We start from the raw sequence: 26628 nt of genomic DNA, 5'->3' as shown, positions 1-26628 counted from the left end.
TCTCTCCCTGGCAGAAATACAGTCCTAACTCAGGCAAAACTCTCAGATAAATGGGATTTTTTAAGTGTTAGAAATGCAGGTTTGAGCCCTGAGAGAATTTGCCCAATTTACTCCTAAGTGTATCTCAAAATTGAGAGGGGGGCCATTGCAAATTGTACAAAGTGGATGGTGGTTTTGCCTGTTAAATGCAGTGCTTTACCACTTGCACACAGCAACAGTGTTTCTGACAGAACTATTCTGGCACACCCACATGCTGTGCACCTTACGAGCATGTTTGTAACACTGTATTCTGGGACTCTTAAAGCACCTACCCCCGAGTACCAAGCACTGCTACTGGGAGCAGAAACTATTGTAAGTTCCCAAATGCTGTGTGCTGCACTGTAGAATGGAGGTAAGAGAACCAGCTGAACTGCTGAGACTACAGTGCTTGTAACTCCCCATCCACACTGGGGAGAAAGTCATTGTATCCCATATCAGGTCAGTCAGTCCTCAGCTAAAGACCATGTTCAGGTGTTGCAGCCAATCTGAATCGCTAATGCTTGTAAAATTCCTGGCAGGGCTGCTGTGTATGAACACAACACCATGTACAGACATTGTATGCTTACGGTGCTCCAGAAAATGTTAGCCTAAGACCTGATCCAAAGCCCACTGAAATCAGTGGGAGTCTTTCCGTTGTGTTCAGTGGTCTTTGGATAAGGCCTCTTAGGAAACATGGGGTGTTTTTTTTTCAATAGTATGAGTAGCATTAAAGTAGTGCAAGCTTTAATGTGCCAGTTTTCAACTGCTTTTATACTTGAGACATAAATTCACTAGAAATCAATTTATTGTACCTAGTAGACTAGTTATTTTTAAATGTGAAGTGGAATCCTAGTTTAAATACTAAAAAAATCCTGAACCTAAATCAATGTTTCAGCTACAATACATTTTCTTTAAACCACTGTAAATGATACAATTTTAATATTACACTATACAGTGGGAATAGTTATTTGAAAAACCTAAGTAAAATGATTGAAAACAGTAGGAAATGAGCACAAATGAAAAAAATAAAAGAAATTGTTGCAAGCATGAAGCAGAAGTGATTCAGCCAAATCGGGATGAAGGGATCAAGAACAAAACGCCTGCCTTGGATTGCCTTCTCTTGTTGAGAATACCCTTTGAACTTGCTGAAATTGATAATCCCACCCAATCCTCAGCATTTACAGATGTTTCCTTGTTATGGTCCCACAGCCATGTGGACTCAACATTTAGTATCAGTCTAATATTTGTTTACATTGTCTGATTTGTATAAATTACATTGTGGAATTTTTTTCAAATGTGCAGACACAGAAATGCACACAGACTTCTGCTAGCTTGCTGACTTTATTTTAGAGCACATTTTTTAGTCATTTCGTCAGCCTTACAACTTTATTTGAAAGAATTGTTTTTCCAATGATTTCTTCCACTGCTCTTTTTCTTTTAGAAATGTTATTTATTATAAATGTTTCCTTCAGAAAAAACAAACACACAAAAAACCCCCCAACCAAAAACCAACAAAAAAAAAAAAACAAAAAAGAGAGAGAAAACAGTTGAATTCTTGGTGTTACTCTTAAATAATCCATAGGAAGTTTCAAAATTGTCACTTTCTGGATCAGTTTCCTTTTTTCTGGTGTGAGTGCACACACACACTGGTTTGTTATTGTATGATTGATCATGAATGTTGGGTTACACATACCGATTTGTGGTTATAGGGTTACTTGTGACTGTTTGTCATGGCAGACTATTTTTTGTTGCAGGGCTGCTCATAGGTTCTAAGCTTTGCATACTTGGTTTGTTGTTGTAGTCAAGTGCATGAGCACCTGCAAACTGACCGTTCTTGTGTCACTGGTTTGTTGCGTTGTAAATGGATATGGTTTTGTAATTTAATGGGAAAATGGACATGGAAATAATTGTGTAGGTTGAGGAGGAAAGGGCTGAGGGAAGGCTATAAAGAGTTAAAAGCATGTTTGGTTGTCAGTATTTGGATGTATGAGCAGATGAAGTTGGAAGGAGGGAGGATTTGTCTTAGAGTTGGTGGCCCATATGTAATAGGTGGGAGGCAGTTTGCAATTATGTATTTACAGTATTTGAGCTGTGAGTCTGTGGTCCAGTATTATGTTATTGTGTGATTGGGTGTGAATGAGTTGTTGATGGCTATGTAGAGTGCTGGCATTGATTCAGAATTTCATGATTTTGAATCTTTTCTTTGTTTTTATAACTGCAATTTTCTAATCAGGCTTTTCTTAAATAAATGATTTTTAAATATAACCTTAATTCTGACTTAATTAACTTTTTTCTGTGAATATTATTAGTGTTTTTAATTCATGTGTCAAAAGCAAGTAGCAGCATCCCTGCTATTTAAATCTACTTATTCTCAATAATATACATCAGATAGGTTAACTGTGCTAATTAGTTAAACTTGTTCTTCTGCATGCTGGAATTGTAGCAGAGTTTTGTCTTCGAGTGCATGCATATATCCATTACACTGTAAGTGCGTGAGCATCTTGTGCACTAGTGCCAGAGAGTTTTCCCTAGCAGTGCCCTTACGGGTGTCCCCCCTACAACTGAGCTCCTTGTGCCTGCTCCTCCCTCAGTTCCTTCTTACTGTCTGTGGTCTGAACGTTGGTGTTTCCTGGGAACAAAACTGGTTAGTGCTTCCCAGTGGTACTCAAATCGTTAGTCATTTCTTTGTTCCCTTTTTATTTCTTTATTTTCTTGTTTTGATTTGAAAAACGTTACTCTCCACTTGATCTTTCCAGTCCAGCAGGTCTCCAGACTGCATCTGTTAAGCAGAGAGCCTATGCCAAAGTCCCGAGATTTTAAACTTTGCATGGGCTGTAGAAAACATGTGCCTGTTAGTGACCCTCACTGCCATTGTCTCAAGTGATTGGGAGAGGTTACAGGTGCTCCATTTGTCATGACTTCATGAACAAAATGAAAAAACTGAGGGAGGAGCTTCTGATGTATTTTGATGGAGACTGTCCTTAAACTGTCATCAGAGCCCCTTGATCATCTAAGGGAAGCTCTTTGAAGACTCCCTCTTGGCATGCTTCCTCAGCCATTTCGGCAGAAAGGGGCCGTAGGAGATCCCCGGCCCCAGCACCATCTTCTCCAAGGCCCAAGATATCAGAATAATCTTGGTCTCTGAAACATAAGCAGAAGTTGGTATCCAGTTCTTCAAAATCTCGGGTCCAAGACACTTCTACAGAAGAGTGTTGCAGTACTGATGGTACAGTGCAACTGTTGGCTTCCCACTCATCAGTAACGGCTCAGTGTGAGAGACCTGAGCCATTGATTCCAGTGCCCTCCCAGGACCGTTCTCCATGGCTTCAAGAAAGATTTGGCCAGAGATTGGGAACTTTGGGCCAGACGTGCTTGGGGGCCAGTACCGTAGCAGCCCCCTTGGTGGCCCTATCTATTGGATGCCTTGGAGGATACCACCAGCATCCAGGTTACTTCACCAATGCCTCATGCAAACAGATCCCCCAAGAGGGAACCCTCTCTTATCAGTCCAGTGAGAGTCAATATTGATCAGCCTTTAGGTATTTGACTTACCTCAGCCCACTCTACAGCAGCAACCACTCCTAGTCCAGCAAGACCAGCCTTGAGAGCTATCTGCTTTACCTCCGCTTCAGCCCTTGATGAGACCCCGATACCACCTCTTCCTCACTTGATGAGACTCTGATACCAGAGACATCCTCCCCCTTACTGGACGTCTTTAAAATGCATCAGGAGCACCTCAGGAGAATGCCAGGATGGGGGCATTCAAGTAGAGCTAGTGGAGGAGAATATCCACAAGCTCACAGACATCTTAATCCCATAGTGGCAGGAAAGATAGCCCTGCCTATAATTGAGGCAGTTATACAACCAGCCAAAACAATCTGGCAAACCCCTGCCTCTATCCCACCTATGGCCCAACAAATGAAATGGAAATACCAGGTTCTATTCCAGGGGTTTGAGCATCCCACCTCGGCTCATTGGGTGTGGTCTGCGTGAAAGAAAAAAGCCTGGACAAAGATGTCAGAAAAATTGACGTTTTTGTAGGAAACTTTATTTCAATGGTAATTCAGTGGATATTCAGTATCCCAGTTTCCAAGCAAGCTGTCCCTTGTTGCTGAGGCACACGTTGTTTCTCATTCAGCTCTTCATGCTTCTCTGGACCCAGCAGATTCTGTGGCCAGGGCCATGGTGAAAGCTGTTCCTCCTGATTGTAGGCCTCTGGGATTCCTGTGGAGGTATAACAGGCTACCAAGGACCTCCCTTTTGAAGGATGTGCCTTGCTTTCAGCCAGAATGGATGAATCTTCCCCTAGCTTTAAGGAGGTTCTGAAGTCCTTGAGCCTCTACACCACAGTGATGAAGAGGACAAAATATTATCCTCAGTACCAGCCTAGAGAACAATACTAACTCTTCCATAAGGCTTACCATTTGACTAGGAAGCAAAGGTCACAGAGGAGAAGGCCAGTACCTCCTTGGTCTCAAGGCATCCCCAGGCCTCAAAGCAGCTGATTTCTTCTTATGGAAAGAATAGCTCGCTACCCAACTTGGATCTCACTGCCCATTCCCCACCTTTCTGGGACAGGTTATCCCATTTCCCACATGCAGGGCAATCCATCACCCTGCACAAATGGGTACTAAGCACAGTGGAGGGGGAGGGGGTGGAGAGGAGTAAGCGGCAGACAGGAAGGCCTCAGGGGAAGAGGTGGAGTGGGGCCCCAGAGTGGAGCATGGGCTGGGCCTCTCCTTGAGGAAGCCAAGCAGGGGCAAAGCCCCAGTCCAGGCACCAGCAGCTCTTCCCACTTCTAGGGAGCTTCCGGCGCTCGCACCCAGCTTCCCCAAATGTAAAAGTCACGCGCTGCCTATGACTGGTCCCTCAAAGGGATATCTTAGTTTGGATATTCTGCATAGGAGATTATCCATAAATACATGTGTCTGCCACTTGGCAGAACAGGAAGCATTCCCGGTCCTGTACCAGAGCATCACAGCCCCTGATCTTTATCAAACACTTTCCTGTTTCCATGAAACAAGGACCTCCTCTGTGCATACCCACCAGTTCCCCTGATTCCCAGGGTTATTATCAAGCTCAAGCAAGATCATGGCAGAATGATCCTTATAGCTCCCACCTGACTGAGACAAATGTGGTATTCAGATGTCCACAAACTGTCTGCTGAAAAATGCTGTTACCAATAACCAGAGACCTCCAAATACAGAATCAGGGTTGGGTGCTGCACCTCATGGTATGATTAATTAGTGACTGAATGCAAAAGAGGCACGCTGCTTGGTGGCAGTCCAGAATTTTCTCCTTAATAGCAGAAAACCTTCAACAAAGGCTACTGACCCTAGTGGAGACATTTTGCCATCTGGATGGGCTCTCTTAGTGTCTTCCCGACTCAGTCTAATTGAGAATTCTGGACTATGGTTTTGCATCTGGCGGCACCCTTGCATAGAGGGGAGAAAAGTTTTCACTCACCCAATCATGGCCAGGTTCCTGAAAGGTTTAGATTGACTATGCATCCACTAGATACAGTTTTGTTCAAGGACAAGGTTCAGCTTAGATCATATCCTAAATTTCTCTTGGTCTCTGATTTCTGCCTGAATCAGTCCATCTGCCTCCCAGTTTTCTTCTTGATGCCACATATGTACAAGGGAGAGTGAAGACTCCACATATTCGTTGAGCATGGGCTTGATACCTAGATAGGACAAAGCCTTTTGGGGTTTCTTTCCAGCTCTTTGTTTCTTACGCAGAACATGAGAGGTCATCCAGTCACAACTTGGGGACTCTCAAAATGGATCACCAGCTGCATTACAGTGTGTTATGCTGCCAAAGGAATAATGCCTTTTGGCAAGTTTATGGCACACTCAGCCAGAGCACATTTGACCTTGGAAGCATTTGTGGCAAACATCCCAATTATGAACATTTGTAGAGCAGTGTCATGGCCTTCGATTCATGCATTCACCAGACATTGCACATTGTCTGCTGCAACTAGGGAAGATGCCAATGTTGGCAGGGTAGTCCTACAGTCCCTCTTCTGATGTGATTCTAAGACCCACTGCCTGGAGTCACCTACAGAGTAATAGATACATGCTAGCACTCAAAGAAAAAAATGGTTACTTACCTTCTTGCTATTGCTGTTCTTCAAAATGTGTTGCATGTGTCCATTACACACCCGTTCTCCTTCCCGAACATCACAGAGGCTATCATTGGTTCCCACTGTGAAGAAACTGAAGGAAGAGCAGGGCAACACCACCTTTTATTTCCCTCACTTTGAGACACAAGGAGCTTGGTGGTGTGTGGAGGACCCCCCCTTACAAGTATTGCAAGGGAAACTCTCTGGTACTAGTGCACAAGAGGCGCACACAACTACAGTGTAATGGACATATGCAACACAGCTCAAGAAACAACAGTTATGAGAAGGTAAGTAACCATTTTTTCCTCAAAGCTTGCTTCAAGCTGAACTTCACATCCTGCAACCTGGCAGGTTTGGCTTTAGATTTTAACAAATCATTGTCAGGCTGATCCTGCAGGTTTATCAGAGCACTTCAAGTTAAGCATATGCCTGGCAGAGTCTGTAGAGAATTCAGAGTTCCCAGATGTGCACAAAATCTTAAAATGAACAATTTGAGAATTAATCACCCAGCCTACCAAAAAAAAAAAAAAACCCTCCAGGGCACGAATCTCATTGAGAATAAATGAACAAATCACATCTGCAGTTTCTAGACCAGACCATTTTAAGCTATGTTGGTCCCGTCCCTCATTGTCTCCCCTGCCAAAAAGAACAAGTCACAAATTCCTTGTCCAGTAAACATCAAAATTCATCTTCCCTCAACAAACAACAACCCACTCTCCTTAGGCCTGAGAAATTTGGTCAGTCAATTTGGTTTTGGCAAAGTTGGGTGTGGTTCAAAATTGCACTTAAAAGAGAAAGTGAGTCACACTCTAAACTCAGAAAGGATTATGGTATAGCTCAACTCTTCATCGTAGATAATTTTAAAGAAACCATTTTAATGCAAGAAGTTACTGTGACTCTCAAGATATTTAATACTATACCACTGTAACTCACTCATTGAAACAGTCTAGTAACAGGGAGCTGTATTTTATGACACCAAACATGTTCTGTTGGGAGTATCATTTAGAAAGAGAAATCCTGCTCAAGAAGAAAATAACTCTGCCCTGATCTCTCTCTCTCACCCCCCCCCTCCCTTCCTGTAGCCTCACTCACTTGCATTTAAAGAATAACATTGTAACTGTTGGGAATGGCAGGGCTAAGTCCACCTTTTCAAATAAAGAGCAGAGTAGAAGCACTAAAAGCTCCTTTATCCCTCAGTTCTGCACTTTGAGATATTTTTGGACTTCTTAAGGCTAAAATATCTAAAACTCTAAAATATCAATCCATTAAAAGCCCTAGAAAATGTCCACGGTGTTAACTTGTGGGAAATTAGTACATGGAAAAATGCTGTATTTATATGGTGCAACTAGTTCTGCTATATTTTAGCGGTGCTCAGAGGCACAACATCTTGAAAGGCAACGTTGAGGCTCTTATATGTAAAAAAAAAAAAAAAAAAAAATACCGAGGTGATGGTAAAGGCTAAGGAGTGGTTTTATATTTAAGTAACATGGAAAGAAATTATAGTTAGGTGGAAAACCTAAATATAAGCAGAACATTTGATATCTGAGTCATGTTTTCAATTAGAACACTTTAGGGTTTTAGAAACTAGTCAAGGGAAATGTAGGAGTTTATTATTTAGAAGGAATTTTATATACCGTAATATTCAGGAGAACTATCAACATTTCAGTTTTCTAAATATAGCTTTTCACTATCCAGATGTCTTTTCAATTATTTTGATTCAGCCAGGGGTGAAAGTAACTTAAAAGTCTTACCGGTACAGGAGCCAGGCTCCGGGCCCCTATAAGGGGTGGGGTTGGGGCGGGTCAGCCTCCCCCGGCCAGCCCTTCAGCACTGCCCGGCCTGCGCTGCCTGGGGCTCCGGCAGCGATTTAAAGGGCCTAGGGCACCTGCCTGGCAGCAGCAGCAGGGAACCCCAGACCCTTATAAATCACCAGGCCCCACCCCACTGGCCCTTGGGGGGCAAAAGGGGCTTTAACGTCAGCTATGCACAGGCCCGTACCAGTGGCCATTTCTTACCAGTATGCAACACCGGCCCACTTTCATCTCTGGATTCAGCTCAGCAGTATGGTTTTCAAACTTAAGTATTCCTAATTGTAATAGTATGTTTTTTTAAAAATCCGAACATCTTTGTGAGCTATCTTAAAAAAATCATCTTATAAAAGAATTACCTCAAGTCAAAGTCTCTTGTTATTACTCCTAAAATCCTAAAGTCCACGGCATGCATCCGATGAAGTGAGCTGTAGCTCATGAAAGCTTATGCTCAAATAAATTTATTAGTTTCTAAGGTGCCACAAGTCCTCCTTTTCTTTTTGCGGATACAGACTAACACAGCTGCTACTCTGAATCCTAAAACAGTAACATTCATGCTGTGTAGAATGAGTATATAATGGCAGTAGGCTCCACTACTGGATATTTTGAGACCCAGTTCAAAAAGCTTTGGACCATTGTAGACCTGTCGCATTTTACTGTCCATTGCCATGAGGCGCTGAGCTCTCTCAAGTGTAGTTGAAGGTGCTCAGAACCTCACAGGTTTGGGCCCTGAGTTAGTTTCTTGGGAAAAGTGGGAGCCATTTTTGGAAGACCAATTAACAATATCTTTCAGGGCAGAGACTGCATGTTCCACCCTCAGTTATTGAAGGAAATTGCCAAAAAAGGGTTGGGGTGTGGAGCAAATAGGGAGGCTGTACAGGCCTAAGAACAAGGGGGTAAGAATGACATTATTCCAGAAGTTTGAGATCATGGTAGTCAAAACCTGTCAATAACAACTTTATATGTGTGTACCATCCAGATAAAAATGTGTGGGTGGGTGTATATACACGTGTGTGCACATGCACACTCTCTCTAGTAACATAAATACCCATCCTTTGAGGATATGGCGTGCTCGGGGAAAGGGGGTGGAGCAGGGGTGGGAAGAGGTGGGGCGGGGGGTGGAGGTGGGGCCTCGGGGGAAGGAGTGGAGTGGAAGCAGAGCTTGGGTTGAGCACCCCTTGGCACTTTGGAAAGAACAGCAAGAGGAGCAGCCGGATGATCCACCCTCTTTCAACCTCTGACTCCACCACCTCAGCCAAGCTTCACAATCATCATTGCTGAGTACAGTATTAAATTATTTGTTTAAAATTGTTTAAAACTTATACCTGTATTACATTGTTTGTTTTAAATTGTTTAAAATTTATACTGTATATGCATATAATGTCTTCTGTCTGATGAAAAAAATTTCCCCCTCCACCCCATTTACATTAATCGTTATGGGAAATTTGATTCGCTTAACATCGTTTCTCTTAAAGTCGCATTTTTCAAGAACATAACTAAAACATTAAGTGAGAAGTTACTGTGTATCTCATGAATATATTTTAGGCTTTAGAAGACATGTAGGTTGTGACTCTAGTGTGTTCAAAATCTTTCAGTGTGAATTGAAAGAGCATGGCATATGAACTGAATACTGTAAATAGAACATAGTCTCCCACCCCCAGAGGCAGAGACAACAAGTTTAACGTTTAAACAAGAGATTTTTTTTTCCAGCCACAGAATTAATTTCCACTGGAATTGTTGCTAGTGTGATCTTTCAGTGTGCTTTTTGCATCAAGAGTGAGTCTGTGTTGACAGTGCTATTTCTTACATTGTTAATCCATTTAGGGGCCAGACTCACATCTTTTCCAATTCCCCAGGGGAACCATCTGGAATCACCGAGTCAGGTTTCTGGAAGACAGAGCCCTCAAGCACTGGACATCTTTCACCATTTGGAATGCTGGCAAACAGGGCAGGAAGCTCTATAGAAGCTTATCACCAGCTAATCAGAAAAAGGTGAGATGTCAAGAAAATCAAGTGTGGGTAAAAGCTGTAAAAAGCACAGTTTCTTCTCTCCTTCCTACTAGCTCCTTGATAGTTAAGGGTGTTGTAGCACAGTGGTTCACAAACGGGTTCGCGAACACCTGGGGGTTCTCCGAACGTTACAGAAGGTTCTCCAGACAAATTTCACTCATGGCAGCCAGAGGACCCTGGGCACTGGAGGCAGCAGGTGGGACCCAGTTGCAGGGCAGACAGCCCGAGCCCCAGGGAGAGCGGAGCAGGGCAGTTGGGGCTGGCAGCCCGAGCCCCAGGGAGAGCGGCGCCAGGTAGTTGGGGCTGGCAGCCCAAGCCCCAGCGGTCAGCGGGACCTGCAGCCTGAGCTCAGTTGACCGGGGCGGTCAACGGGGTCCAGCAGCAGGAGCCTCACGGAATGGGAGGAAATTTAAACTTAAATCCCTGGAAATATTCATTTTTAGGAGGGGGTTCACAAGATTTCACAATGTAATGAAAGGGGTCCGCGGGCTGTTAAAGTTTGGGAACCACTGTTGTAGCATAATGTGTCCCCCTAGCATTTTTAAAAAATGTACTTAGTTTCCCAGTCTGTGTGTTAGCTGTGCTGCTATCTTTTTTTAAATCATGGTATTCATCTCTCTTCCAACTGATGTACTGTTATATTGTGTTTGCCTGTTGGTGACTGCATGTAATAAATGATCAGACCGTATGTCACAGCTCATGGCCTTGTTGCTGTATAAGCTTCACACCACCTAGCAGTTCCAGGTGAACTAAAGGATAAAAGCCTTTCTGGGTGGGACAGTACTAAAATATCGTGGCTTGAAATGTTTCATATGTGCATAACATTCATCTCTGTCCTGAGGTGAATCCTGGACAAGGGCCTCATGACGTGCTAAATAATCTGGTTTGTGTTATGTGGAATAGACACCTTATATCCCCCAGTAGAAATCATGATTGTTAAACATAGAGGAGAAAATGTTTTATATGAATATAGGATTTAATTTATAATGCATTTCTTTCCGAACATGGTAGTTACTTAGAATTGGCAATGAAAGAATTTTGCTCAGGAGAGATTTGTATGGGAATTAAAATACCTTGCTCTCATATCATTTTCTTCTTGTCTTATAACTTTTTGAGATAAAGGCTCCAGGGTTAATGTCATATGTCTGTTTCCTATAAATGGTCTTGAAACATCAATTTTAATGAAAAATATGGAAGGAAGACAAGAGAATGAAAACATGAGAACCTGATTAATCCAGTGGTCCTCAGACCACACACATCCAGTAAGAAAGTAAAACAAATGAGTACACCCACAGTTTAATTCATTGGGTGGAAATGGGAGACAGTCACATAAGGAGTCTGTGGTAGCAGGTATTGAACCCCGATCTCTTGAATGTGCTTCCAGTGCCATCCTTCTTTATCTGTGAATGAGGCAGTGGGTAAAGTAACTTGCAAGTAATGAGAAGTTTAATGCTGGGCACATAAGAAAAATTACTTCAGTAAAAAGGACAGAACAATTTGCTTCAAAGTGTTGAGTCATCTTGGCTCCTCGATGCAGTGTGCATGAGTCTGTGAGGTTTCTATAAAAAGGCACTCTGTATATCGTCAGTGTTTTGCAAAGTGCTGTGTGAATTCCCCTGACTCTCTCAAGTTCACCACACTTTCCAGCTGATGGCCCTGTATGAATTAGGAAATAATTTCATAGGTAAGAGATGGGAGGGTGTTTGGTGACACTACACAAAAGCAAGAACTTCTGAAATGAAAACCAGAAAACAGTCTGTGGTGTCTGTGTTGCAACCCATCTCCTCCTTAGCTTTGTTAAATATGTACATATAACCAATTTAATATGCAGCTGGATTTAAGATAGAATGATTCTCTAATTCTGTGATGCAAGTGACACCTACTTCTATAGAAGTTAATATCCTGTGCTGTAGGAAACAGTGATAACTTGAGGATGCCATCACAAAATAGATGAAAAGGGCAAGAAAATGTTCATGGTATTGTTTGAGCTGTTTTGCTGCTGAGAAGCTAAGACTTATCCCTTGTGCAGTATGGAGCAGCCCTGCTTCAGCAATACTCTAGCACTGTTGATGTGCTTCTAATTAACCGGAATCCTGATGTTCTTTCCATCTGACCTTTGTATCATGTTTGCTTTGGCAGTGCTTCAGACCATGATATTATTTTGCTTCTGTCAAGGTTGTAATTAAGCATATTTCAGTATGCTGTCCCTGGGTACTGAAACATGGCTTTAGCCATTAACCCATTTGTTACTAAATGCTATACCTGCTACATGTAGGAAACACACTTGCCTGTTGCAGGTGTACATGCCAAATGCACACTACTGTCTGATTCATTTCAGTGGTGTTCTGCAGAAAAATTCTGGTAAAATATAGGCGTGTCATGGCAGTTTTTAAGAGGGAGTGTCAACTAGCAATTAAAACAAAGTATCTGTAGCTATCTCAGTTGGTTTCAGTTGCCGTTGTAGATTCTCGGGCTTGATTTTTAAACATGCTTAGGTGTCTCAGACTGGGTACCCAAAATCAGTGGATGCTTTTCAAACTTTGGGTCAAAGTGACTTGCTCAGGATCACACAGCAAGTCAATGGCAAAGCTTTGGAACAAAGCCAAAGTCTCCTGACTCCGAATACCAAGCAATATTCATGAGTTCATGCTGCCTGCCTTTAAAAAGACAAGTTACTATAGTTTGCTATATCTGACTCAAAGCAGATCAAATTCTGTCTAAATCAACAGAGAAAAGTACCCAAAGTATCTGATCTTTACTTTTCCTCAAAAATCTGTCAAAGACTTTAAACAACAAAATTCCACAAGCTCAGAGGTTGTAAATAATTCTTGCTTCACCTTTTACAGCCTAAAATCATAAAATGATCTTTTCAGGGTGATATAGGGAAATTATCTTTACACGGTAATCCGAAAGATTTAGTATGGTTTAGATTATAGACATGAAAGTGGTATTCCATGTTCTTGAATCTCCAAATAGTCAGGTACTGAATCATAATACTAAGTGAAGGTCCAAATGAAAATGTGTCACCTATTTAAAATAGCCTACTTTAGTATAGAACATTAACAACAAAATCTGTTGTACTAGACCAGTGCAACACCATTTTCTTCAATGAAGTTGTGTTCGCATAAATAGGTGTAGAATCTGGTACATCACCTGTATGCTAATGACTTTTAGACATATATGCTTTGGGCCTAAGTCACTTAGATGCTTTTGCAAATTGTACCCATATTCAACTTTATTACTGCTGTATCCTATTACTATTAAAGTATTATCGCCTCATTAAAAATTAGACTCTGTAGTGTATAATTCAATTTTGAAAATGGGACTTAGACTTCTTAGTCATGTAGGCACTTGTGAATATTTTATTTATAGATTAGATTCTGGTTGGAGCAATGCAAAAATCTAAATATGTCTGACTTTTCATTATGGGGATTAATCAGTTTGGGCTGTCCAGTGAAAAGCATAATGTGGCCACTCCTGAGCTTTTGAAGCAGTGGATGTGTCTGGTATACTTAGGAGTGGGATATCCTATATTTATTAGATGTATATGAAGCATTTGAAAAGTATACTAATTGTGTACTTAATAGCACTGCTGCTTCAGAAACGGAACTTGGCATTTTCTGGAAGCATCAGTCTTCCTTTGTTCAGAGATACTTGCAAAATGTTATCCAATTGTGTTTTGAAAATAGTCTGAAATGGCATTGTGGTAATGTCCTAAAGAAAAAGGACACCTAGCTAATATCCTCCTCTCCTCCCTAAGAATGTGATGGTGATTAAAAGAAATAATATTTTGTCTCCAAAGAGTCCAGGCATGAATTCAGAGCTCAGTGTTTATGCTAGCCTGATAGTAACCTAGCAGGAACAACACTTGTTTAACTAGTATTTTTTTAATGAATTGATTGCCAGTATCTCAGTATTCTTAAGGAAATGCTGCTTCCTGACTTTACCCTTCTTGATTCAAACAGTTGACAGTGGGGTAGTGTTAGCATTTCTGCATGAGTGAAACTGAACAGACCTTTTTTTGTTTAAAACACATCCGTTTTGTCTGTAATGTGCAGTTGAAGATGGAAACCAAATGTTTCTGGGATGCTATGTATGCCTAGAGGGATTTTTTGGTGCTGTCTTGTCTATTCTATTGTTGTTTGTCAAACCTCAGCTAAAAGGAATACTTTTGCACTGTTTCTGTACTATTCCGCTAAAGCCACAGCTGGAAATAGTGTTCCAAAGAGAACAGCACATAAGCAGCTAACTGAAAAACAGTGAGAGAAGCAATGAATAAGCTCTTGCTCTAGTTACGCAAATTAAGCTACTAGGGGAGAGCATCTTTAGAAGTGCGCCCATAATACCATGGCTAACCCAACCCCATAAAGCCTCTGTATGACAACCCTTTTCATCAATAGCATATCAGGAAAGTATCTTGTGAACCCCCTCTTTGTAGCATGTTATCTATCCACTTAATGTTTTAAATCAAATGTTTGAGTCTGATACTGACCTTTTTTATCTGCAAGGTGCTGTGGTTTATCAGTAACAGGGTCATCTGTCTGTGCTGCGACTACAGTCCTGTACCTGTACTACAGGCTCAGAAAACTTCTAACTTTTGCAGTGGTTTCAAAATATTTAAAATATATGAAGGGCCTCAGAGAGTGAAAAGGGGAGAACTGAGACTCTAGAGATATAAGTAGAGGAAACCAAACTTACACCCCTGCTTTTAGTGAAGCAACAAATCGCACTGTTACGAACCTGTTTTACAGGAGAGCTTAAAGAGAGATGGCAACAAGGAAATAAGAATGGGGAAGAAGTACAAGTTTCAGTAAAACCCAGGTGAGGAGAGCCTGGAAATGGAGACTCCCTGACTCCAACATCCATGTTATTAACTTAACAGAAATATGACTTATGAATTAAAGATAGCAAGGAAATCTCTTTGAAAACTATTATGATGCTCAGTATCTGAAGCACTTACAGTACAGATTCTGCAGCACAGTGACTGCAGTTTACGCCTAGTCTGCAATTGAAAATATTACTGTCATAGATTCATAGATATTTAGGTCAGAAGGGACCACTATGATCATCTAGTCTGACCCCCTGCACAACGCAGGCCACAGAACCCCAGCCACCACTCCTACAAAAAAACCCCTCACACCTATATCTGTGCTATTGAAGTCCTCAAATCGTAGTTTAAAGACTTCAAGGAGCAGAGAATCCTCCAGCAAGTGACCTGTGCCCCATGCTACAGAGGAAGGCGAAAAACCTCCAGGGCCTTCCAATCTGCCCTGGAGGAAAATTCCTTCCCGACCCCAAATATGGCAATCAGCTAAACCCTGAGCATATGGGCAAGATTCATCAGCCAGATACTACAGAAAATTCTTTCCTGGGTAATTCAGATCTTACCCCATCTAATAACCCATCACAGGCCATTGGGCCTATTTACCATGAATATTTAATTACCAAAACCATGTTATCCCATCATACCATCTCCTCCATAAACTTATCGAGTTTAATCTTAAAGCCAGATAGATCTTTTCCCCCCACTGCTTCCCTTGGAAGGCTATTCCAAAACTGTCATAACTCTTCTTTTGGGATCTGATTCTTTTACTGAACTAGTTATACTTGTACAAGCCCCTTGTTATCTATAATTGTAGAAAGATACCTCGTGCAGCTTATTTTCTGTCCCTTATGGGAATAAGCACTTTTATGCCTATATAACTGCGCTCACACTAGGGGAGTTTTACCACTTTAACTGTACTATACTGGTACAACTTTTATGTTGGACAGACCCTTCCTGTATAGGGTAACATGCCTGTGTAGCCCAGTGATTAAGACCAGACCACAAGAGTATAATTTTAGAGAAGGTATTACATCTGTTTCAAAGCATTTTAATGATTTTGGCCATCGCATGTCAGGCTTGGGTTTTCAAGCTATTGAATCAGTTAAAACAAACTAGAGGAGATGACAGACAGAGGCACAAGAAGCAGTCTCAATATTTTTAATAGGAATTGGCTGCTAAAGAAGTGACCAAAGGCCGTCCTCCATTTCTGGAGAATAGAAACTTACCAGTGGGTCCCAAGCTGTTTTCTGTGAATGGAGCTATTTGTTGCATGTAATAAGGGATTGTGTTTATGCTTAGAGGTGTTTACGTTGTATGTTGGCTGCAACATAGGCACTGGATTCTGGCAGTCAAGTGGTTTTGCAGCCTTCTGATGAGGGATATTGTTATATTTATATGTGTTGAGGGGAAGTAATGCTGTCTCTAACTGAGCAGTGTCTCAGATCTGATAAATGAAGCACATGCTTGGAATTAAAAGGCACACCGCCTTCCTGTGGTTCAGCAGTAACGATGAACAGGTGGAATGAGATTGGCACTTCAATGCTGATTATGATCTTTGGATCTTGTGTAAGAATGGTCATGCTTATTAGCTTTGTGGTTCCAGTTGAGACAGACTGGAAGGCCTGTACATCTGGCATGGTGTCTCTTTTTGTTTGAGATTAACTTGACTTTCTTTTATTATACTATGGTGCTTACACTCTGAGTTATTTTTTTCTGAGGTGCGTGAAAAGAATAGATTTTACTTTTCCAGAAACGTATATTAAAATAATCCCTAGGCCTTCAAGCAACTATCAGTGTAAGAAGTTGGAACAAAGAGAAAGATCATGAAGCTCATTAGAGATTTAAAATATATGAAAGATGCATGAGCCCAGGCAATAAAATCCCCTATCATAATTCTGCAATATATGATCTAGGGAAAATGTGCTAGAGAGGACTTGGTAAGTGTTTTGTACAGTTTTCTAAGGCTTATTCACATGGGACTAACTTACAGTAAAGCAATAGAGGTTCATTATAGCTAGCATTGTATTTTTTGTGCATCACAGTGTTTAGGGAGGTGGTAGAGAAAATCAAGTAGCAAAGTCATTGTACTTCATTGTAGAGTTCACCGTCCCAGTTTGCTATAATCAGGTTCCACAGCATGCTGGAAATCATCAGCCTACATGTAAAGCACATTGCAACTGATATCAAGCTCATTATCAAAGTGAAATATAATTTTGAGGAAAGAAAATACTGTGAAGAACACCCTGCTAACAAAAGTAGTGTTCTTAGGTTGCTAAACTCTGCATAGGCCTTACCACTGGAAATTTGAATACAATGATGAGCAGAGGAGAAAGTGTAAAAAGCCATTTCCTGTAGTGAACAAGAAATCAGAAGGCACATCAAGTATGAAATGAGCTACTGTTCATCTTGTTACAACTATTAGACACTTTCAAAAAACTAGTTTTGCAAAAATAATAATAATTAATATATTCCAAGGCGAATCCTCTTGATTTCCTGTACTGTATATTAGTATTGGGGGTTCCAGGAAGTGCTCAGTGTTGGCCCAACTCGGTTCCCATTGAAATCAATGGTAAAACTCCCACTGACTTCATTGGCAGCAGAGTTAAGCATTGTCTTCACTAGAAACTCCCACCCTAGATGGATTTTCAAAAGCAGCTAGTGATTTGGGGTTCCTCAATTTTGGGGTCCCCAATTCGAGAGACTTTAAAGAGTCTTGATTTTCAGAAGGTGGGTGCGCAGCACTATCTAACATTTCTAGTCTCTAACCGCCTTCAAACAACTGCCATTTTTGTTAAAAACAACCTGCCAGAAAAATGTTTCCTTCTTCCCCAAATGTGGAATATCTCCCCCAGTGGGAGATTTGTCAGAGTTAGGATTTTGGAATTTGGTCCAGATAGATTTTTTGTTGTGAAAGAGTGTTGTGTTTTGGTTTGGTTTTAATGCTACATTTGTTTACATATGATGTAAGCCCTGCCAATAAAGCACTGTTTCTCATAATAACAGTATAACTGATGACTTATGTGTAGCTGCTGGAATTGTGCTTTTCCCTTCCTATATTTTAGCTTGGAAAAGTAGCAATCTTTTTTTTTTCTTTTGGAATTGTGAAGATTTGAGTAAAACACAGACAATCAAAACAAAAAATATTTTGCCACTCTCTCATTTTCTTACAACCAAAGAGTGATCTGATAAATCAATCACAGATACTCAGAAGCCATTGCAATATTGCATTCTGTTGTTTCCTAATAATGGTTATTTTGGCTTTTGAGCCAACTGAAAGCAGTAAATAAGCCTTAGAGTAACTAACTCATTTACTTATGATCCAGCTTGAGAGTATTTTTCAGTCATTACATTATTTTATAATTCATAGGTTTCTCCCCAGGATACAGTACTGCAGACACGGATGGTCTTCATAAAAGACACAAGATTGGAATTAATTGGTGGAGGAAAATAAATGAGAGACTGTGTTAAGCCTATTAGTCTAAAGTAAACAGGTCATGTAAGCCTGATGCTCTGAGTTCTGCTTATTGCATAAACAGTTGGGTGCAAGTTCTGTATCCAGTTTCCGGACACACATCTTTTTAAATTAAAAAATAAATAGTAGTGGCAGAAAAATAATCAACTGTCTCTTGGACCACCCACATGGTGTATAACCCAGTGGAAGAATTACCTATTCAAGGCTAATGTGTTTTACAGTTCTATAGTTATCAGGTTTAAACTGCCTAAAACCATTGGAAGTTACATATAAAGATACCTCTGTATTAGGCATTCATCTTTCTGAAAGAAAACTTTAATTTGGGTTGAATCAACCCATCTTCCAAGGGAAATTTGTCTCATATACTTACCTGCTATGTAAAATCATACATTGTATTAGCTTGATTCTTTCATGCTTTCTTTTATTGCCTTTACTGGGAGTTTCATATGTCAGATGACCTCAGGATTGGATGTGTAGTGTGGCCAACACATGGTGTTTATACTTTGCAGCAGGTAGTGGCCATAGTTGGTACATGGGGGAGGTAATATGCTGGTCAAGGACCCTAGTCATACAGGAAAGGTCGTTGGGTACATAACACTGAGTGGCTATAAATACAGTCCATGGACAGATCAAGACTTTTTTGTAGTTATTTAAGAACAAAATCCTGCTGATGCTCAGCACAATAATGCTCTTCATTTCAGGGCCTGGAGTTGAATTTTCAACTTCATTCCTTGGGAATTAATCCTGGATTATGCTTTTCCTTTTATCTTAGCTGAAAGGTGAACAGTTTATTCTTTGATCACAAAGTTGGAAAAATAATTAAATACATTATCCATAACAGCATTGATATTGCAAAAAAGATAGCTCAGGTCCTTGGAACAGAAATCCAGGGTATTGTTTTATATTTCCTGCAAGAATTAAGTTCCTCTACCAATAACTTTTTTGCACTAGGAGTGGGAATAATAATGAGATAATAGTAAAGCAAAGTTTAACAAATATGATCCGCTGCTAGTAATGGGACGTCTTTTATATTTGTTAAATGTTGTTATATTAACCCTATTATACCATTCATTATTGCCATTGGTAGTGCAAAAAAGTTTGGTGGGGGGAACTTAACTCTTGCAGGGAAGTGAAGAGTTTGAAAGCAGGTAAATGCAGCATGCAAAGTACCAATACATAAAATGTGCATCCTAAATTTGGCAAGGAAACATTAGCCTGTTGCCACACAAACTGAGATGGGAAACACATAATTGTTCCCTACAAGTATTCTCCATTGGTTTGTACACTTCCATTTTAAATTCCTCATGTAATGGGGAACCTTAGAAGATTATTGCACAATCAGATGGCTCCCATCCCATGGCTTGTCCGCACAGAAGAGAAGCACAGAGGGAAAGTTTAGGGTGCCACTACCATGCCCAATCCTGGCTGTCCTATAACATGTGTAATTGACACTCCACAGGCTCTTTACATGCTGAAATATGGAGGAGTGTTTGGGGCAGAGCTCACAGGAATGAAAATTATGTTAATTTGTGCATTTGAGAGAGTAACTCAAAGAGCTAGAATCTGGACCTTAAGTGTTTTGGCTTCAAGTAATTGATCATGGTTATCACATGCCAATGTCCTACCCACCCCCATCAGTCACTGTGTAAATTCTTTTTGCAGACATCAATCCCACTAGCTCCTTAATCACTTCTGCTTTACTCTTGGGTTCCATCCAGTTGGTTGATCTTTCTCTTGTACTGAGGTGCCCAGCACTGGGTGCAATATTCTCAGTGTGATCTTACAACCGACATTGTTGGGGGACTCTCCTCTTGTTGGTCTGTGATGTGATGCCTCTGTACTCGCAGACGGAAACTCCATTAGTTTGTTTTTCCATTCTCATCTAATTAGCAGTCCATTGTCACCCTCACGCTCTTCCAGCAGTCCTGCTTTCCAAGCAGAAACATCTGCCTCCCATGGAGTGTTTGATTAGTTTCCTCCAGATTTTAATAGCTGTATTTTTCCCCATTGAGTCTCATTTTGTTATGTTCTGCTCATGTTTCTAGTTACTCTGTGTTCCTTTATTATTTATCTTTTTTCTCTGTTGTTCACGGATTGGCTTATAATAGAAGGGCTGATACAACAGTGATTTTACCTAGGGCTTGAAAAGAGCCCCAACTGATAGTACTTGGCTTCCACCCCAAAGACTTTCTGCATGAGACAGTCTTTATTTTGTAACTGAAAAAAAGTTCAGTCTGAGAATTGCCTGAAGGCACTGAGGGCCTAATTCTGTTGCCAAGGAATTTTGCCCTGGCTTGGAAGGGCAGAGGGCTGGCAATTCCCTATTGCTTTTCACCTTCAGACCAAGAGTAGAGTAACAATGGGAGATTGACTGATTTACTCCATGTAAATTATGTCACTCAGGTGTGAATTAGCCACCCTGCTGAGTGACATAACTTATGCTGATTTAAGCGCTGGTGTGGACAGCGCTATGTCAGGGGGAGAAAGTCTCCTCCTGACATAGCTGCTGACACTTGAAGGAGCTGGAGTCATTAAGCCAACGAGAGAGTTCTCTCCTTTCAGCTTAGAGTGGCTACACTAGAGTGATTACAGTGGCGCAGCCGTATCAGTGCAGCTGTGCCTATGTCAGCTCTCTAGTGTAGCCATAGACGATGGGACTGATGTAACTCCCACTGAAATTAATGAAAAGACTTCCATTGTCTTCAGAGGGAGTGGGGATCACTAGATTAAGGGAAATGATTATCTTAATCATAGGAAGAAAATGAGGTGGCTGCTGCTATGAAAAGAATCCAGCCTTCTGCAACATTATGTGACTAAGAAATAAAAACCCAGCTGTCTGAATTTTCAAGCTTTCTAGTTTTTAAGTCTTGTTAATCAATTTTTAATGCAAAAATAAAAAGGGTAGAAAAATGCCGCCCATCCCTCCACAGAATAATTGATTTCTATGAGACCTTAACTAAATATCTACAAACAAATGCTCTGCTTCATTCTGACAGGCCTGAGAGGGTAACATGAACGGGGCAATGGAAACCAAAAGAACACAGGCTGCGTTTGTAAAATTCTCTGGAAAATGTTATTGGCAACCCATGCTTTATTTTGGAGCCACCATATAACTGGGATCACAGGCATATTTGTGAGGAATGCAAATAAGGAAACATTTGAAATATTTGGCAAGTTTGCATCCAGAAATAATGCTTCATTACAGCGTACAATAAGAGAAACCGAAGTATTTCTGTGGTAATTTACAATGCTCCTTAAATCTGTTTAACTTGGTCGTTTTAAAAAAATCTGTTTGCATTTTCTAAGGCGGTTTACAAGTACATAGGTGTGTATGAATGTATGAATTTAGGTGTAATATAAAATAGAGGTGAGAATACAGGCTCCCCAAATTTTGGTACACTGTGGTTAAGAATTTATTGTACTGTTACAGAAATGTTCTCAGGTATTATTGCACTCATGTTGTACACAGGTATCTGGTGAAATCTGTTAGCTCCACAGGTAGTTTCTGTAGTGTTTTAACATATGTAGGTTAATGGATATTTAGTTCAGAATTGTTATACTCAGGCAAATGTGCAGGTATTGGTTATCCAGAAAGCAAATGAGAGGTACATTTGTCTAGTGGTGTTACAGTGTAATTTGAGCTCAAGGTCCTCTTGTTTTGCTTTTGTTCCTTGTACATTACAAGTGACTATAAAGCATGCCACTTGCCACCTAGAATTGAAATTGTCCAATCCAAACTATGGTCTGTTCTGTGTTCTGTATTTCTGGTCTATTGTTGAGCCACATTTTAGAAACAAGCTTTCCTATTCTGAGCCATAAGGTTGTGATGTGCTTACTTGATGCTGCTGTTAATATTGTTAGTTGTCTTGTGGCTCTGAATGTGTGTGTTTGGCAGCAGGAAGTCTCTTAGGCTGGATTTTTTTTTAAATTCAAATGTATGTCAAAGATTTTCTGTAGCTTTTTTGTGTGTATGAGCAAAATGTTTGAAATCTGTCCCAGAAAATGTGTGTGTGTGTGTACAGTGAACTACTAAATCACCTTAAAGTTATCTTTAAAAGTCTTTAATTAATCTTTAATCTTTAAACATTTTTTCAAGGAATGGGATAAAATGATGGATTTGTTGTCAGCGAGGTTTAACATGCTTCTTGTTAACTGACATCTCTCAGGGGACATTGAAGTTTTTTTTCACCACGTGCCTACATAGGGGGTTATTCTAGAACTTTAGAAAGGACAACGTGTTATAACTTGACAATGCTTATATCAGGGGTTCTCACACTTTTTCATAATGGGATGGTTTTTCATTCAGTAGAAAATCCTGCTTTCCACTGGAGAAAAGTTTCAGACAGAAATATTTTGATCAGCCCTACTCATAATGTAAGTAGAGTGCATGTCTCATGAACACCTTCCCTCCTACTGGCAATCACACAGAGCACCTGCTTTCCCATTCCCAGATGCATAACACCTCTATGGCAAACTACAGTAATTGTCTGCCTCAACAATAGAATACGGAAAGCTGTCTTTAATGTGATTCAGCAGCTCCAAGCAAGGAGGAGAGCCAGAACCATCGCCCCAATCTTGCACTCACTCATACATGCGCTCAGCTTTACTCATAAGAATAAGCATTTGCAGGATAAAGGCCCATGTAACCAGCCCACACTCCTCCAAGTACCAGCAGTCACTGTGTGGACCATGGTGATTCATAGACAGTTTGAAAACCACCATCCTGCACTCTTTTCAGAATGGCTCGTGAGAAGCTGAAGATCAGATTCCTTTTGAGGGCTTTGTGAAGTTGAGAAAGGGAATAGAGGGGCAAGTTTAGTGGGGGAAATGATAGCAAGTGAGACGTTTGCTGGTAGTACTGAGCTTTATTAAATCCTTTGTCTCCTTTTTCTGTTTTCACCAGGTAGCTGCATTTTGTGATGTTGATGAAAAAAAAATAGCAAAAGGTTTCTACACTTACCAAGAATCCAAGGTTAGTAACAACTACTGTCCTTTCCATTACTGTCAACTGGAATTATCTTGTGAGAAGTGACATTCTAAGCTCATTGGACAAACAACAAAAAGAGGGTCACTAATTTTAAATATAGTGAAGAATTATAGTATGCAGTCCATACTGTATTTATTTAATTAGGGGTCTAGGTGCTGGGGATGGGTAATGGAACGCGTGGAGTTTTTCTTCCTGTACAGTAGGGAGCCAGAGTGACATTCAGCACCAATTGTGAAGGTGTTTTTTTGTAATCTGAGAACTGAACGAGAGCAGCAACTCATTTCACATAGTGTATAGAACAGATGGTAACAAGTTTTGGTCAGTTCCAACCCATGCTAGAATGAAACCATTGGCCCCTCTTATGTTAGCAATCCTGCACCCTCCAGTCTCCTCACCAATAGCTATCGCTACAGGTGGGGAATAAGCAGGCAGAAACAGAGACTCTTCAGGAACAAGGATCCTGTTTTCATGTAGATATCTCTAGAAATGCAGAATAAGAAAGGGAATTACGTGGTTTGGATGGGGAGGGAAGATTTATAGAAGCAGAATTATTTCCCTGAAGACTGTTTTCCACGAAGATTCAACTGCTCTTTAGTAGGAGAGGGGAAATGGAATGATGTGGGGTTTCATGACTTAGCATCTCCTGTGTCAATAAATTATACCAATAAAAAGCATGATCACAGCAACTCTGTGTGGGAGAGAGGTCAGTTTCTAGGTCTAAGGTAAGGGAAGTTCTTTGTACTATAGTTGAGAGGTAGCCAGGAGCACACTGCAGTCACTGAAAATGTGGTCAGTTTAGAGGGGAAGAAAAACAAATATCTTTTTAATGTATTCTGTGTATGGGGACAAACTCCTGTTGAAGTGAGTTTTGCTACTGACTTTAGTGGGAGCAGGATTTGGTCCATGATGCATAAAAGCTAAAATCTATGGTGAAAGAAAGAAAGAAGTTTATGGTTATTTATAGACCCATATTCAACCTAGCACAGTATTTCTCTTTGAAGAAGAGTCCAAAGGATAGATTGTAACATGCTCCCTAGGTGACATCTCTCTCACTAGCCCAGCTGGGAATCACCTGGACAAAATGCAGGCAGCAGGTTTTTGTGCCACTGAAGATAAAGGACGAAGATATTTAAATGGCAGTAAATGAACCATCTAAAATGAAAATGTCACAGTCCTGGTGCAATATCAATTTTTATGGTAATAAAACAATTTAGCTCCACTCTCGAGAATCTACTGTAAGCATAAGGCCAGATTCAGTGCTCTTGATTTCACTGGGCAGTCAGACCCTTGGAGCTCAGTACTCTGAGAAGCTGATGTATGCCGTCAGCTCGTGCTGAAGGCAATGGGAATTGAGGTGTTTAGTAACTTTGTAATATCCAGGGCCTTCATTCTTGACGATCCAGTTGAAATATTTGTGTAATAAGCTCTGGCCTGAAATCATGTGTGTATCTGTCTACGGCATGTATACATCTCAAATTAGTGGTCATATAAAAAAGTGCACCAGAAACAACATTCTGTAGGTTGGAGTTAAGAAAGCTGATTGTATGAAAGATGAAATTAGTTATTGGGTGTTACAGAAAGTAGTAGTTTATGGTGACCCAGAAACTACATTGTATTTGAAGTGAAAGGCAAAATAATGAGCATGAGTATATAACCACTTGAGCCATTCTAATACATGATCTTTGAATACAATTTCACTCTTTAATGCCAAGCAACCCCCATTACTGAGCTAAAAATAACCCTTTGTCTTCTAACCAAATTTCATTGTTTGCAGGAGAGACCAAAACCCAAAATTCCCATACAACATTTCAGAGACGCGACCCCACCTTTCGTTATCTGTGTAAAGTTGGTGAGTACAGTTTTTGGCATAAGCTAAATGAACCACATCTGTATCTACAAGCATTACCCTAATTAAGGATGTGCTTTTGTTTTTATTGTAAAACACATTTTCCAGTGGTTTATAGAAGTGTTTTTAGTTGGGCTGTCAAGCGATTAAAAAAAAAATCTACATTTGTAAGTTACACTTTCGTGATAAAGAGATTGCATTATGGTACTTGTATGAGGTGAATTCAAAAACACTATTTCTTTGTTTATCATTTTTATAGTGCAAATATTTGTAATAAAAAATAACATAAAGTGAGCACCGTACACTTTGTATTCTCTGTTGTAATTGAAATCAATATATTTGAAAATGTAGAAAAGCATCCAATAATATTTAATAAATTTCAATTGGTATTCTATTATTTAACTGTGATTAATCGCGATTAATTTTTTTTTAGTTCATTGCGTGAGTTAATTGCGATTAATCGACAGCCCTAGTTTTTAGTCAAAACTCATCCGAAGATGTAGAGGCCAATTTTGTGAAATTGTTTTTAGAGATTATTGCAGGGAGGGAATGGAAATGTTGGAGTAATATTAAGAGTAATAAAAGCAAGGATATCTTTAAAGGGTCCTTAATCTGGTCTCCCTTTTTGACGTACAGTTTTGTGGGCACAAATGTGGTTGCATGTTGCAGACATGGTTGGTCACTTGCCCTTGTTTATACCGAAAATATTGCAACCATAACTGTGTTCAGGCACACAAACTGTGGGTGCGGAAACAGAGACTTTGTTTTATAAATCAAGCCCTTAAGTTATCATGTGCAACATGCCCATCCTTAAGCCTCTTTTGCGTCTGAGTACTGCTGAGAGTCAAAGACTGCAACTGCTTTCTCTTTCACTCATTCGATTGACTCCTGAATTACTAAAAGATGAGCAGCAGATATTCTGCTATTACATTAAAATAACAACATAGCACAACCCAAATAAGGAACAACACAAAAGCATCAGATCAGATGCTGAAAGGCATGATAGCAAATACACTCTTACTGTGAATACTAAAAGTTACTGAAACTTGCAACTAATGCTACATATTTAAATACTATATTGGCAGGTTTCCTTCATATAAACAAAGACATTTAAAAAACCTATTCAGTTTGTATGATTATTTAGCTGAAACTCGTCCCCTATAATCCCTTTTGACCTTAGCGCCCCCAAGGTTAGGGTCAGTACAGAGATCAAAGTACTTCACAGTTGTAAAACCAGACTGCAAGTACCCCAGGGCATTATCCTGTAGACAGGTTGGTACTAAGCCTGACATTGACATTGGTAATATTGCAACTAATTTAATTTTTCATATGAAACATAATGGTGGGTGGAAGGCTGAGGACAAAACAGCTGTGTAACCTATTATACAGTGCATCTAATTTCTGAAGCCCTGACAAGGAAGCTATTATACAATATCTTGTCTGCTCTGAAAACTCTGATCCATGATTTCAACTGTAATTTTACAGTACTTTTCTCTATCAGTGACTGTATTCTGTGTGCAGACTACACTATACTGCAT

The 26628-nt window shown here is 40.3% G+C and overlaps 1 protein-coding gene across 6 annotated transcripts in view; it reads left to right on the top strand.

Moving 5' to 3' along the window:
* The window catches only part of QTGAL (queuosine-tRNA galactosyltransferase), a 304777-nt gene that overhangs the window by 263474 nt on the left and 14675 nt on the right, over nucleotides 1–26628 (top strand). For all 6 annotated transcript variants that reach the window (XR_012664925.1, XM_048817365.2, XM_048817362.2 and 3 more), the window contains 3 exons: nucleotides 9807–9942; nucleotides 23161–23229; nucleotides 25019–25093. Coding sequence is in view for 5 of the 6 variants with exons in the window: in XM_048817365.2 (XP_048673322.2) it covers nucleotides 9807–9942; nucleotides 23161–23229; nucleotides 25019–25093 (280 nt within the window). In the remaining variant the exon portion in view is untranslated. The remainder of the gene's footprint in view (nucleotides 1–9806; nucleotides 9943–23160; nucleotides 23230–25018; nucleotides 25094–26628) is intronic.

Source organism: Caretta caretta, chromosome 14, assembly GCF_965140235.1.
Source record: "Caretta caretta isolate rCarCar2 chromosome 14, rCarCar1.hap1, whole genome shotgun sequence".
Lineage (NCBI taxonomy): Eukaryota > Metazoa > Chordata > Testudines > Cheloniidae > Caretta > Caretta caretta.
Note: the sequence above shows the minus strand (reverse complement) of the source record. Positions and strands in the feature narration are given on the sequence as shown.